Source organism: Bombyx mori, chromosome 20 (genome assembly GCF_030269925.1).
Source record: "Bombyx mori chromosome 20, ASM3026992v2".
Lineage (NCBI taxonomy): Eukaryota > Metazoa > Arthropoda > Insecta > Lepidoptera > Bombycidae > Bombyx > Bombyx mori.
Genome location: NC_085126.1, coordinates 11644445 through 11658423, shown reverse-complemented (window position 1 = coordinate 11658423; position 13979 = coordinate 11644445). Strand labels below are relative to the sequence as shown.

The 13979-nt window shown below is 39.8% G+C and overlaps 2 protein-coding genes across 3 annotated transcripts in view; one reads left to right on the top strand and one right to left on the bottom strand.

Annotated features, from left to right (window-relative positions):
• Positions 1–13979, top strand: part of LOC101738439 (mitochondrial S-adenosylmethionine carrier protein) — a 213747-nt gene that overhangs the window by 102970 nt on the left and 96798 nt on the right. The window lies entirely within an intron of this gene.
• The window catches only part of LOC101738973 (uridine 5'-monophosphate synthase), a 48094-nt gene continuing 37227 nt past the window's right edge, over positions 3113–13979 (bottom strand). The window contains exons 1-3 of one of the 2 annotated variants that reach the window (XM_004925977.5): positions 11731–12007; positions 5148–5292; positions 3113–3767 (exon numbers count right to left, since the gene is read on the bottom strand). In XM_004925977.5, coding sequence (XP_004926034.1) covers positions 3282–3767; positions 5148–5288 — 627 coding nt within the window. In that variant the 5' untranslated portion in view covers positions 5289–5292; positions 11731–12007 and the 3' untranslated portion in view covers positions 3113–3281. Of the gene's footprint in view, positions 3768–5147; positions 5330–11730; positions 12008–13979 lie in introns of those variants that run through there. The other variant, XM_062674451.1, reaches the window with a different exon arrangement.

The window sequence follows — 13979 nt, the reverse complement described above, 5'->3', positions numbered from 1 at the left end:
TTCCAGAGATCTTTTTTGCCACGTACCATCCAGCTATGGAATGAGCTCCCCTCCACGGTGTTTCCCGAGCGCTATAACATGTCCTTCTTCAAACGAGGCTTGTGAAGAGTATTAAACGGTAGGCAGCGGCTTGGCTCTGCCCCTGGCATTGCTGAAGTCCATGGGCGACGGTAACCACTTACCATCAGGTGGGCCGTATGCTCGTCTGCCTACAAGGGCAATAAAAAAAAAAGGTACAGACCGTGGACATACCGCTGGCTCATTCGACTTTACTTTCATAACGAAATTGTCTCAATTCATATCTCGAGTAGGTACTTAATGAGGGCGTTATATGTTTGGTTTCGAGTCTTGTCGACACCTTTTTTTTATTGCTTAAATGGGTGGACGAGCTCACAGCCCACCTCGTGTTAAGTGGTTACTGGAGCACATGGACATCTACAGCCTAAATAGGCCACCCACCTTTTGCGCCACTTCGATAAAGCGGCACGACACGAGAACACTCTCATCGTGGCCGCCGGTAACTACATTCCCGATCTTGCGGAAAGAATGGAAAGCAGTCGACGTCGCCCAAAACACGTCATCTCGGATCCTCCCGATCCACTAACGGTGCTTCTAGGTACTTCAAGCACCGGTCACCGTTCTCGTCGAACCCGTCGCTTGCGACGAAGGGCTCGACGAGTAAATTAACTCTCAGACACAGCCCACTGAGTTTCTGGCCAGATCTTCTCAGTGGGTCGCGTTTCCGATCCGGTGGTAGATTCTGCGAAGCACGGCTCTTGCCAGGGCTCGTGTTAGCATCGTCGTCAGGTTTGAGCCCCGTGAGCTCACCTACTAGTTACGGTTACGCTGGAATAGCCTCTCTAGGCTACCAGCTTAGGTAGGAAAAAAAAGAGATAAGTTCTTAGATCTCAGTATAGTTACAACGGCTGCCCCACCCTTCAAACCGAAGCGCATTACTGCTTCACGGCAGAAATAGGCAGGGTGGTGGTACCTGCCCGTACGGACTCACAAGAGGTCCTACCACCAGTAATTACGCAAATTATAATTTTGCGGGTTTAATTTTTATTACACGATGTTATTCCTTCACCGTACGTATCTCATTAGAAAAATTGGTACGCGGCTGGGATTTGAACACCGGTGACGAATGCACCGGACGTCTTATCCTTTAGGCCATGACGACTCCAACACCTACCGTGTCTTTGTTACTTGGGCCGCTAAGGGCATCTGTTAGTCTTAGATAAGCCAATAAAACTTAGAAACTCTTGCTTCAATCTATCAACGGACACAATAAACTTCTGTTTCGTCTGTCGATTCAAAAACCACATTTATGCAAAATGATCAATTTGCATGCAACGGATGTTGTGTTTCCTCATTATCAGGAAGGCCCGGCTTTGTGTGGGTTGGTATAATTTAGGTTAGAGAAAGGGACTAATTAACGGGGCTATTTTCTACTTTAAGCTAACTGTTCTGTGCGTTTTTCGTTATTGTTGTAATGTGTTAATTGCATGTAGATGTTAGAAGTAGAAATCATTGGTAAGTGTGTCGGTTTTTTTTTACGATAACAATATTCAAAAGAAATCCGAAATGATGTTTTGATGTATAAATTAAAAATAAATTTGAGTGTTTTGTTTAAAGTCGTGATAACTTTAATTGACAATTGACTGTCAATGTGCCTAGTGTGAGTTTTTAACGTTCTCGATAGCGTTAAAGTTAACTCAAATTTGTATGAAGTTGGAACGTATGCTTACGTTTGCCACTAGGGGCGCTGTTTCAATAGCATACAAATTAGACTTAACTTTTACGTTATCGTAAACGTTAAAAAATCGCACTAAGCACACTGTTCTTTTTCGAGAAGTATTGATACATTTCGATGAAACTATAGTTAAAAACTTTCGATTTGAAACAGGTAATTTTTTTTTACTACCTATACTAAGATTTTATGCTGAACCCGCTCCGGGCTGAGGCGCCAAATGTGGCCATGCGTTTTGGATTGAGTACTGAGTGGCATTCACATTGCGATGCCCACGCACTCCTGCATCGATGGGCCGTGAGCTCACTACCTTAAAAGGATTGTAAAAATCATAATGCCAAAGTTTGAGATATTTTTACCTACCTAGCCTTGAGAGGGTCTTTCAGCTTCGCCTTGACGTGTAGGACAATACCATCTTTACCATAAGGGCACACGGGGCCCGTACCCAGGGCCCCCATTCTCAGGGGGCCCCGAAAGACTGTCAATTTTTCTCACACGTTTATTCTCAAAACATTTTTATCGGGCACATTACACTTTTTTCACAAATCAGTAATCAGAAGGTATTTACATGGCATATACTATGCCTATAATAGAAGATTTTGATCAGAAATCCCGAAAGAAACCGTTATCGAAATCGTAACAAAAAACCAGCAGCATTCTAATATCATTAATGACATATTATATCATACTGTATTTGATTACCTATAATAAATGGTCATACTCAGTAAAAAAATGTTATTATAATTCGCTTTTTTTACTTTCCAAAAGGGCCTCAAATTCTTGTGCCCAAGAGCCCCATCCTAATTTAAGACGTCCCTGGTGTAGGAGAGCTCACGGGGCTCAAACCGGAAGTGTTGCTAGCACTGGCCCTAACAAGAGCAGTGCTTCGCAGAATCTACCATCGGATCCGAAATGCGACTGACTGAGAAGATCCGGCGAGAAACTCAGTGGGCAGTTTGAGATAGTAACGTAAGTTAATCAAACGACATTTGTTCACAACCAAATAAAATGCAAAGCTAGGTCCGTTTGTCATTGTAAAATAATTGAAGAGGTACACGGCATCATCATTTATTGAGGAATCATCGACGGTTTATCCTCTTCAAATATCTCTCCTAAACCCACTCCTCCACAGACACAGTTTCCGTCGATAGATTGAAACAATCCTTTGTAAATAAAACGACGTCTGAGAAATCACACACTCAGATAGGTTAATGTTTAAAAAATATAAAGGTTTTGCATTAAAAATAGCTTACTGTCTATCTAACAAGTGTATAATCTATGTATCTAACAAATGGTTAGCATAATTAAAAACCTATTAGTAGAAGTGTAAATTTCTGTTAGAAAATAGAATAAAACAAAAAATGTTCAACATTTTGTATTAAGAAAAATAGATATAAACAGACATATTAAGTAACATTTTATCAATTTGATGATTTAACAGGAAAAATACTGCGCGTAGTAGTAGCGCCATCTAGTTTCAAAAATTATAAGCACTGACCAATTACAATTAACTAGTGGACAGATTTAATATCTACTCCAAATTATCTTTCGTTCCAAATTGGCATTCCTTTATATGATCAAATATTAATTCGACTGTGTCATTGTCAATTCTACCCGCTTTATGAAGCATTCTCACTAAATTAGTTAATGTGAAAAGTGATTTCACTGTAATACCATTCGCTTCGAGTACACTAGCGCCACCTTGTTCCCGCTCGAGTACTATTACGGCATGTGTAACTATCAAACCTTCTTTGCGTAAAGTTTCAACTGTTTCTAGCAAGCTGCCGCCAGATGTCACTACATCTTCAACAACAAGGCACGTCTGATTTTTTTGATACACGCCCTCCAGTAATTTCTTTGTGGCATATAATTTTGTTTCTTTTCTCTTCATGATCATTGGTCTGTCCGTGTTGATGGAGATGACTACTGCAAGAGGCAGTGCAGCGTATGGAACTCCACATATCATATCGTGATGAACGTCTTTAATGAGTTTCTCCAATTGATGTGACACTGCTACCTGTGGACAAAAATATAAAAACTAAAATATAATCGTTTCCATTACATACTTCTACCCTTTTGATTTTTTGACATTAGGGTTCAATTTTCGAAATCGTTCGAAATCTTTGCAAGAAACCAATCGCCATACTTAAAAAAGAAGAAGAGTTAGTGGAATACCTACATTAAATTATCGGTATATTAGACAGATATTTTTATCTATAGTCCAATGACAAATATGAAAAATCAGGGACTTTTTGGCGGGAACTCGAGAGGTGAAGTTGTGTAATTTGTTTTTTTTGTATATTTTGTGTTTCTTCAGATTTAAATGTGTAATAACGATGGTTTGTTAACTATTTTTAATATCTGTGAAAGAGCACAAATGTGGGAAAATGAAACAAAGCCGCTGGACGTAACTTCTTGGGATCCTCCAAAAAGTTCAATGAAAAAATCTCAGTAAATGACTACCATTTTACTGAGATTATATTTCATCCCATATCATCTCATCTCATTTCATTTAATTTCATCCCAGTTGAAATGTATCAAATTAATCATCTTTATTTCATTTCACTCCATATTATAATTGTTCATAAAAATAAGAATATAAATTAAAATAAGACATGACCTAAGGGTCTTAGATACCAGATCATAAAACCCCATAAAAAAATTATTAAAATATGCCATACCAAAAATAATTTTTCTTCGTGACGTAAATAAGCAAAGGATTTCACGACCACGCAGACACGCAATATCGAAAGATTTCGAAGTTTTACGTTAGAGTTATTATGAATTATTTGTACGATTATTACAGGGAGAGAAAATTTGTGATAGGTCACGGTCATATTTAAAAAGGTTTTTAAGTTCTCGCAAACGATTTAGCAGGTCAATACATTATTATGCCTGCAATAGCCATGCGTATAGGTAGTATCGCGAAAGCATCGGTATCGCAGGATCCGACTGATGCATGACCACGACCACTCTGTCAAGAGTGTACGAATAGGAAGAATAGATAGTTTTTTTTTATTGCTTCGATGGGTGGACGAGCTCACAGCCCACCTGGTGCTAAGTGGTTACTGGAGCCCATGGACATCTACAACGTAAATGCGCCACCCACCTTGAGATATAAGTTCTAAGATCTCAGTATAGTTACAAAGGCTGCCCTACCCTTCAAACCGAAACGCATTTTTTTTTATTGCCCTTGTAGGCAGACGAGCATACGGCCCACCTGATGGTGAGTGGTTACCGGCGCCCATGGATTTCAGCAAGGCCAGGGGCAGAGCCAAGCCGCTGCCTACCGCTTCGTTATTACTGCTTCAAGGCAGAAATTGGCAGGGCGGTGGTACCTACCCGCGCGGATTCACCTAGAGGTCCTACCACCAGTATTGGCTAGTACAAATTTTACCATCAGCTTAGGGTGCGAAACGATGACTCGTAGGTCGAAGTAGATGGGGGTTCGCCTGCCGACCTTCGCCTCTATGTCTTCAAGTCGAACTGCTCCTGCGTCGAATAACTGCACTGCCAGATCCTGTAGAGTGGACGTCATGTTACTGGAACAAGAAAGAGGTTTGTTTTGATTGCCCTTGCCTGAATTTGGGTAGAGTATGTAAGCGTTTTATCTCTAAAACTAGAGCGTCTTCAAAATTTCTGTTTAAGATCTATATTTGGCTTACGAAAATATGATCACGTCTCAGAATTTCGCGCTAAGCTCAAGTGGCTGACAATTCGCCTTCGTCGGAATGCTCATATTCTTTCTTTGCTCTATACTGTTCTATTCAATCCTTCTTCTCCTTCTTATCTCAAAAGACGCTTTGAGTTTATCCGTGATACACATACCATATCCCTGAGATCAACGGACAACATGCAATTAATGATGCCAGTGCATTCTTTTTTTATTTTTTTTATTGCCCTTGTAGGCAATCGAGCATACGGCCCACCTGATGGTGAGTGGTTACCGTTGCCCATGGACTTCAGCAATGCCAGGGGCAGAGCAAAGTCGCTGCCTACCGTTTAATACTCTCCACAAGCCTCGTTTGAAGAAGGACTTGTCATAGCGCTCGGGAAACACCGTGGAGGGGGGCTCATTCCAAAGCCGGATGGTACGTGGCAAAAAAGACCTCTGGAAAGGCACTGTGAATGACCGCAGTGGATCCAAGTAGTATGGATGAACTCTATCCGGTGGCGGGCGGTGCGATGGTAAAAATGAGATGATGGTATCATCTCGAATAATTCCTCAGAGCACTCCCCATGGAATATACGGTACAAAATACAGAGGGAACCGAAATCCCTCCGCAGACCCAGAGGTTCCAAACGATCCGTGAGAATGGGATTATCGACAAACTCAAGCTTAAGCGGAATTTGTAGGTAATTTTATTGCTCAAGGTTGCTCTGCCACAAAAAACATTCCAATAATACCCCATACATCCAAGTCTACTCTAACATTTAAAAGTTATTGTACAATAAATAAAATTTCCCACATAATGTGTACATTAACCCTTTGTTTGGGTAGTAATCTAGTGATTTAGGAAGAAAATTATACAAATACTTGTTTTCGTTAAACTTGTTAAATTGTGTTAAGCATGAGTCCATGGACATCAGAACGTGAACGCCAGTGTCCATATTGAGACACAAGATCGAACTCTGAATTGCATTTATTATTGCGATGATCACGTAAAAAGCTTCTAGAAGTTTTAGATGATCGGAAAGTAAACCAAAACCCGGTTTTAGCTCTCAAACAAGAATGATAGTGATCAAACTTCCACGTTACGTAACTAGATCATACGATAAAAACAAAATAAACTTGATTTTGTTGTCCAAATTCATAAACGTCTAAAAATAATTTAGAATGTTAATATATAAACTTGTTTTTAACAGTTAAAATTAAATGTTACCTACAACCTGCTTATGAAAAATAACTAAGTATAAGTCACAGTCTATTATTTTAAACCATTTTAAACCACAAAATATATGAGGCAGTCAGCGCAAAAGTAGCCTAGTCCACAATTCATATTCTTCCTGTTTTTTATTGCTTAGATGGATGGACGAGCTCACAGCCCACCTGATGTTAAGTGGTTACTAGAGCCCATAGACATCTACAACGTAAACGCGCCACCCACCTTGAGATATAAGTTCTAAGGTCTCAAGTATAGTTACAACGGCTACCCCACCCTTCGAATCGAAACGCATTACTGCTTCACGACGGAAATAGGCGGAGTGGTGGTACCTAACCCGTGCGGACTCATATAAGTTCTAAGGTCTCAGTATAGTTACAACGGCTACCCCACCCTTCGAACCGAAACGCATTACTGCTTCACGGCGGAAATAGGCGGGGTGGTGGTACCTACCCGTGCGGACTCGATTTCTTATGTATTGCAATTAACTTAAAACATAATAAATTTTGATGCAAAATCGGCCTATCCACTAGATTCATCCGTAGATAACAGATGCCTTTGTAAACATAATTTTAGCGCATAATTTTATTTTTTTTGCCTAAGAAGTATTGTAAAGGTGAATTCGAACCACATTATCTCCATTACTAACTATTGTAAGCTTAGGCCAATTTTGCGCTGACGGCCTCATAGAATAACGGACAAGAATTTTAGATTTCTAACTCAACATCATGATTGGTCTTTTGATCTGTCAACTAGCTTCAAAAATCGTCGCAACGGTTGTCGAAAATTATTATTAACAGAGAATTCCAATAGTTTTTAGGTGAAATTCGAAGGAACAAACAAACAACCTAACTGGTTTGTTAATTTAAAAACGATAAACAAATGGAAAGCACTAAATAATTTGTTGTTTCATGTTAACTGTTAGGCAGTCATTTTGGCCAATGTCAGAGGGAAAGCAAGGCCGCAGAGCACTCTTCTCAAATCTCGGCCGAAGGAGGACTAGTGCGTCAGCACTCAGGGAACTTCCGTAGCTTTGAAGGTGGAAGATGACCAGACCGTCTCCTACAGTACCTCATCACAATAAGCACCTCTGAAACCATAACCTAATTTGCCTTTGTAAATACTTATACCAGTATTATATGTAGAATGTTTTTTTTCCCAACCTATTCTATCCTCGAGAGGTTGTTTTAGATTCGCCGAGCTTGTAGGTGAGCTCACGGGGCTCAAACCTGACGTCGTTGCTAACACGAACCTTAGCAAGGGCCGTGTTTCGCAGAATCTACCACCGGATCGGAAACGCGACCTACTGAGAAGATCCGGCGAGAAACTCAGTGGGCTATGTCTGTGGGTTAATTTACTCGCCGAGCCCTTCGTCTCAAGCGACGGGTTCGACGAGAACGATGACCAGTGCTTGAGGTACCTAAAAGCACTGTTAGTGGATCGGAGGGATCCGAAATAACGTGGGTAGAATGCGTTATTATTACAATGCCATAAAGAAAAGTAGGTACGATTGAATTCGGAGAATGAAAAACTGAAGCCACGTGCAATTCAGATCAGGTAGAAATGGAACCTGCAATGTGCTTAGTGCGAATTTGTTAACGTTCTCGATAGCGTAAAAGTTAACCCAATTTTGTATGCAGTTGGAACAGCGCCCCTAGCGGCAAACGCACGCAAACGATCCCATTCCATACAAATATGAGCTAACTTTTACGCTATCGAAAACGTTAAAAACTCGCTCTAAGCACACAGATCTACTCCACCTCACTCTCACGCAAATTAATTCGTATCGATGATACGTTTGTCTCTTTTTAACCTTCGATTTCCTTTTCGTCGTTTCAATAAATCTATACTGCCAATAAATACGAACGCTGTTTTTTAGATTCTCACGAATTTCGTCGCGGAACCCCAGTGAGGTATTTAGGGGGCACATTCGCGAGGGGGGGCTAGTGCCCTTCCTCATTCCTGCAATATACCGAGTTAGGAAGGAATGTAGTCCGTCTGTCTTAGAGACGGGAAGCTGGTTAGTGCGTTAAGACCCTATTATCCGTTTGACTGTTATACCGGTGTATTTCGATCGCCAACTGGGTCTTGCTGGTGGGATTTAAAGCCCGCACGGATAGGCACCACCGTCCGGCCGTATTGTAATATAATTGAGACGTCGACCTCACGCCTCAAGGTCGGTGACTTCATTGACTTTTTGATGTCTATTAGCGAAAGACTGATTTGCTAGTCACTATTGGCTCTCGATGATAATTAAACAAAAACATGTTAAGATGCGATAGTCGTGTGTGTTCGAAGGTAAGGCAGAATGTACCTACTAGAAAAATTATAATACTCCTTTATATATTTCAGTCGCGGCGAGTTAAAAAATTAACTATGCGAGAACTCTGCGTTGTAAAAAACATGTTTCACAATCGGGAAAATTCCGTTAATAAAATTAATTTAGAGTCAACTTGAGATGAATAAGTTGAATTTCTGAAGGAACCCACACGCCTGGTCGGTATAAGCCGCAATCAATCCCATATTCCAAGAGGTGTCAAGAAATATTTCTCAAAGAAATTGCATTCGGTAAGTCCTAAGTGTTACTCGTAATGTAACTGTAAGTTCGCTTAGGTTAGACCAGTCTTTCCCAAAGTGGGCGATAACGCCCCCTAGTGGGCGCTGCCAGCCTAAAGGGGGGCGGTAAGAGACCCAGAAAAAAAAATGAGGGCGTTGTGTAGAAGCCTGGGAGGTGATTTGTAATTTCATCTAGGAGAACTCTTAGACACTGGCTGAGCTCTCGCTATAGTGATTTTTAAGTAGTTGAAAAAAGGGGGTCGCTAAAAAATGATTTATTCTCAAAGTGAGCAGTAGACAAAATAAGTTTGGGAGCCCCTGGATTAGACTTTAGGTTTAGATACCAAATAAAAGACTATTTTTTCTTTTTGGCGAATGGACTAACGGCTCACGTGTATTTAAGTGGTCACCGGAGCCGTAGGCATAACAGCGTGAATTCCGCTACCTCCCTCATACCACTAGGATCTCAATTACATCCTTGAAACATGAGGGCGGAGTTGCAATTATATACTACATCGTTTTCTTCATTTCTCAAACCGAAATGTGTCATCGCAACATGTCAATAATTATTAATTAAAAAAAAAAACAATAGTATTCGCATGATTGATATTTAATTTGATTAAATTATCTCCCAAACATGAACAGTACTGATATGTACATTTTTATGATCACAATACAATAGGGCACTGGGGAAATCTCATTCGGCTAAATACCACTCGAGGTGTGACGTTTTTTGGGGGGAAAAAACAATTGAATTATAAATAATACAGAACAATTAGCCAAGTGTGACATCAGGCGTTGTCACTGTTAGTGTCATGGCGGGCAGGCGGGTACCAATTTTTCTAATGAAATACGTACTTAACAAATGTTCACGATTGTCTTACGCGGTGAAGGAATAACATCGTGTATTTAAAATCAAACCCGTAAAATAATTATTTCCGTATTTACTGGTAGTAGGAGACCTCTTATAAGTCCGCACTGGTCCAAGCGGTAATGCGTTTCGATTTGAAGGGTGGGGCAACCGTTTTAGCCGTAAAAATTGAGACCTTAGAACTCATATCTCAAGGTAGGTGGCGGCATTTACGTTATAGATGTCTATGGGTTCCGGTAACCACTTAACATCAGGTAGGCCGTGAGGTCGTCCATCATCCTAAGCAATAAAAAAAATTACAATATATTTTTTTAATTGCTTTTGATAGTGACCGCTAGTGACAGTTTTGGTTTAATCACCATTCCTAATGATAAACTACTTTTTAATTTGTTTTCACATCAATGTCCAATTGCCTATTGTATCGGAGGCAAGATAAATCAAGAGAAATAGCAACTTGATAATAAATACATAGATTCGTTTTCAAACAGTGTTAGTTGTGTCAAATATTGCGCAACATCTATATTTATAACAATTTTAAAGCTTTAAGTTTTTTGTTGTTTTAATTGCGCAGCGTCTGTGAGTTCACACGGGTAGCACCACTATCCAGCCTCTTTCTGCCGTGAAGCAGTAATGCGTTTCGGTTTGAAGGGTGGGACAGCCATTGTAACTATACTGAGACCTTAGAACTCATATCTCAAGGTGCGCGGTGGCATTTACCTTATAGATGTCTATGGGCTCCGGTAACCACTTAACACCAGGCGGGCTGTGAGCTCGTCCACCCATCTATGCTATAAAAAAAACTGGCATGGGACCCGGACACGTAACACTTGGAAGTCACCTAGTGTTACTTTTTTTTTCCGCCCGAGGCTGATAGCCTTGAGAGGCTATTTCAGCGTAGCCTTAACTAGTAGGTGAACTCACGGGGCTCAAACCTGACGAACTTGCTAACACGAACCCTAGCAAGAGTCGTGCTTCGCAGAATCTACCACCAGATCGGAAACGCGACCCACTGAGAAGATCCAGCGAGAAACTCAGTGGGCTGTGTCTGTGGGTTAATTTACTCGTCGAGTCCTTCGTCGCAAGCGACGGGTTCGACGAGAACAATGACCGGTGCTTGAGGTCTAGTGTTACGTGGTCATCAGAGCTATTAATATCAGACTGACTGAGAGCGCACGCACACACCAAATTGTAATGGATGTTCAGGTAACTCTTCTATTACACGGTATTATACAACACGGTTCAACTCTAACACGAAAGAAAATTTCCCCAAAACCTTCTTATAACACGGTAATTCTACACGGTAATAATACAACACAAAAACGAGATTTTTGTTCATAATTATTTAGAATATTACACTAAGCATTATTAACACACTATATATGGGGATAACCGAAATATTACTGCTTATTTTTTATGTCTATTAGGTAAAGAAATACATACAGGTACATAGTCCAGTACTCACCTTTTTGTACTGACTTTTAGCCTTATATAACACGGTTTTCCACAACGCTGAACTTTGTAGGGACGTATCTACCGTGCTATAGGTTACCTGTGTTTATGTTTGTTGGCTAAAATAAGTCATAACCTACTCTACTGAATTAGTTGATCAGCAAAAAGCTCTCAAAATAGTTTAATATTGAATATAAAACAAATTAGTAAAAACAACTTACCTTGGACTTTGAGAATGTAACAAATAAAATCCTTTATGTATTAATAAAAAAAAAAACTTGGAACAGATTATAAAGCACTTCACATTACAAACATAGATTGTTAATGAGAGAAATCGAATGAACACAATTTCCTAATTTGTCAGTTGAAACAAAATGGCGTCGTATTGTAGTGTCAAACTTGTTTTAAGTTTTAGAATAAAAATCATATTTAAAAAAACAAAAAGTCAATCTATTCGTTCCGTGTTCTCGGCGTTGAATGATCGAGATTGAATGCATTAAGAAGAAATAGTATATAAATACCGGTTAACGTTATGAAGATAAGAATAATGATTTATCGATTATACATATTATATTCATTGGAAAGGGAGGTTTTTCAAAGGTTATTCATTCATCGTATTAATATTGGCTGCAGGATTTTCGCTGCCAAGTTAATTAGTTCTCCCCTTCTACAGTTATTACGGTCGTTTTGTGGGAAGACTTGATAATGGTCGGTGCAAAACCTTTCGAGAATCCGGAATGGTTTACCGCCATAAAAATCCTTTCCGACGAATGACTTATTTTTCTTTCCTACCTATACTGATAGCCTTGAGAGGCTATTTTAGCTTCACCCTAACGTGTGTAGGTGAGCTCACGGGGCTCAAACCAGAGTGCTGCTAACACTGACCCTAGCAAGAGCCGTGCTTCGCAGAATCTACCACCGGATCGGAAACGCGACCCACTGAGAAGATCCGGTGAGAAACTCAGTGGGCTGTGTCTATGGGTTAATTTACTCGTCGAGCCCTTAGGTTCGGCGAGGACGGTGACCGATGCTTGAGGTACCTAAATGCACTATTAATGGAACGGGAGGATCCGTAATGACGTGCTTAGTGCAGATTCTGCGAAGCACTGCTCTTGCTAGGGCTAGTGTTAGAAAATTCTCTCAGGTTGAGCCCGTGAGCTCACCTAGTCGTCTGGGCGTAGCTGGAATAGCCCCTTAGGCTTGCAGCGAATAGGTAAGGAAGAAAACCTAAGGAATCTTACTTAATCTAAATTAATCGCAATATGTTTATTAATTCGATTAGTTCACCACCATCTATATTCATGAATATTGTTATGAAACTTCCGAGCCCTAGTATAGTATCATTTTCGAGCCGTAGACTTATTCTAGATATATAAAAGAAAGTCGTGTTAGTTACACTATTTATAACTCAAGAACGGCTGAACTGATTTGGCTGAAAATTGGTGGGGAGGTAGCTTAGAACCAGGAGAAGGACATAGGATACTTTTTATCACGTTTCTGTGGGATGTGGCATAAAATGTGGTATATAACAAAACGCAACAGATATGGAATAACAAAACCCAACTGACAGCTAAACGTAATGTAGTTTCTGGTTAATTATAGTAGAATTTTGAAGTTGACCGGTTGACGTGTTTATTTCGAGTTCAACGGCGGATCCAGGGGGGGGGTCATGGGGTCATGACCCCCCCCTGAGCTAGTTCCAGGACTTGAACTAACTTGGACTAATTGAAGAACATCATGATTTATTTATTATCTATTGTTATCAAAATTAAATTATAAGTTCTTAACTTGCCCATGACTATGTGACCCCCTCCTGGCGCCAAAGCTGGATCCGCCCTTGTTCGAGTTTCGATTAGCTTATTGTGCCGAGATAGGTAATCATTAAGAAAGCCATGCCGCGACCAACACGATCAAATCTTTCCCGACGAAACCGTAATGCAACTAGGGTTCGAAACTTTGCGAGTGAAAGGACTGAAGAAGAACAAGAAAATATAATAATAATAACTAAAATACATGGCCAATAAAGAATCGTCAAAATACTTGCTTTTTTAATTTACATTAATTATCCAATGTAACGCGGTGAGCGGTTTTGTAGTTTTAAAAAAAAACTTTATTTTAATACACACTGAATTTATTTATCCTTTACAAAAATCTGATGTTACACGGACAGAGTTACGTTGTTATAAAGCTTGAAGATTGATGACGAACTTCTAACTTTCAAGGAGAAAGAGAATTTATACATGAATAGTATTTACTAAACAATTAGTAAATGAATCATTTAGATTATGAACCTTATTGATAAACATATTTAGAATCCTTAAGGACACAATTAGTAAATGACGGAATTTTACTAATGTGAAAGGAATACAATATTAACTAATATTCTAATTCCAAATGAAGATCTGATGTAAAGTAAACAATATACATATGATTTAGTAACATGAGGGAATAAGTATGTTATATAGTAACA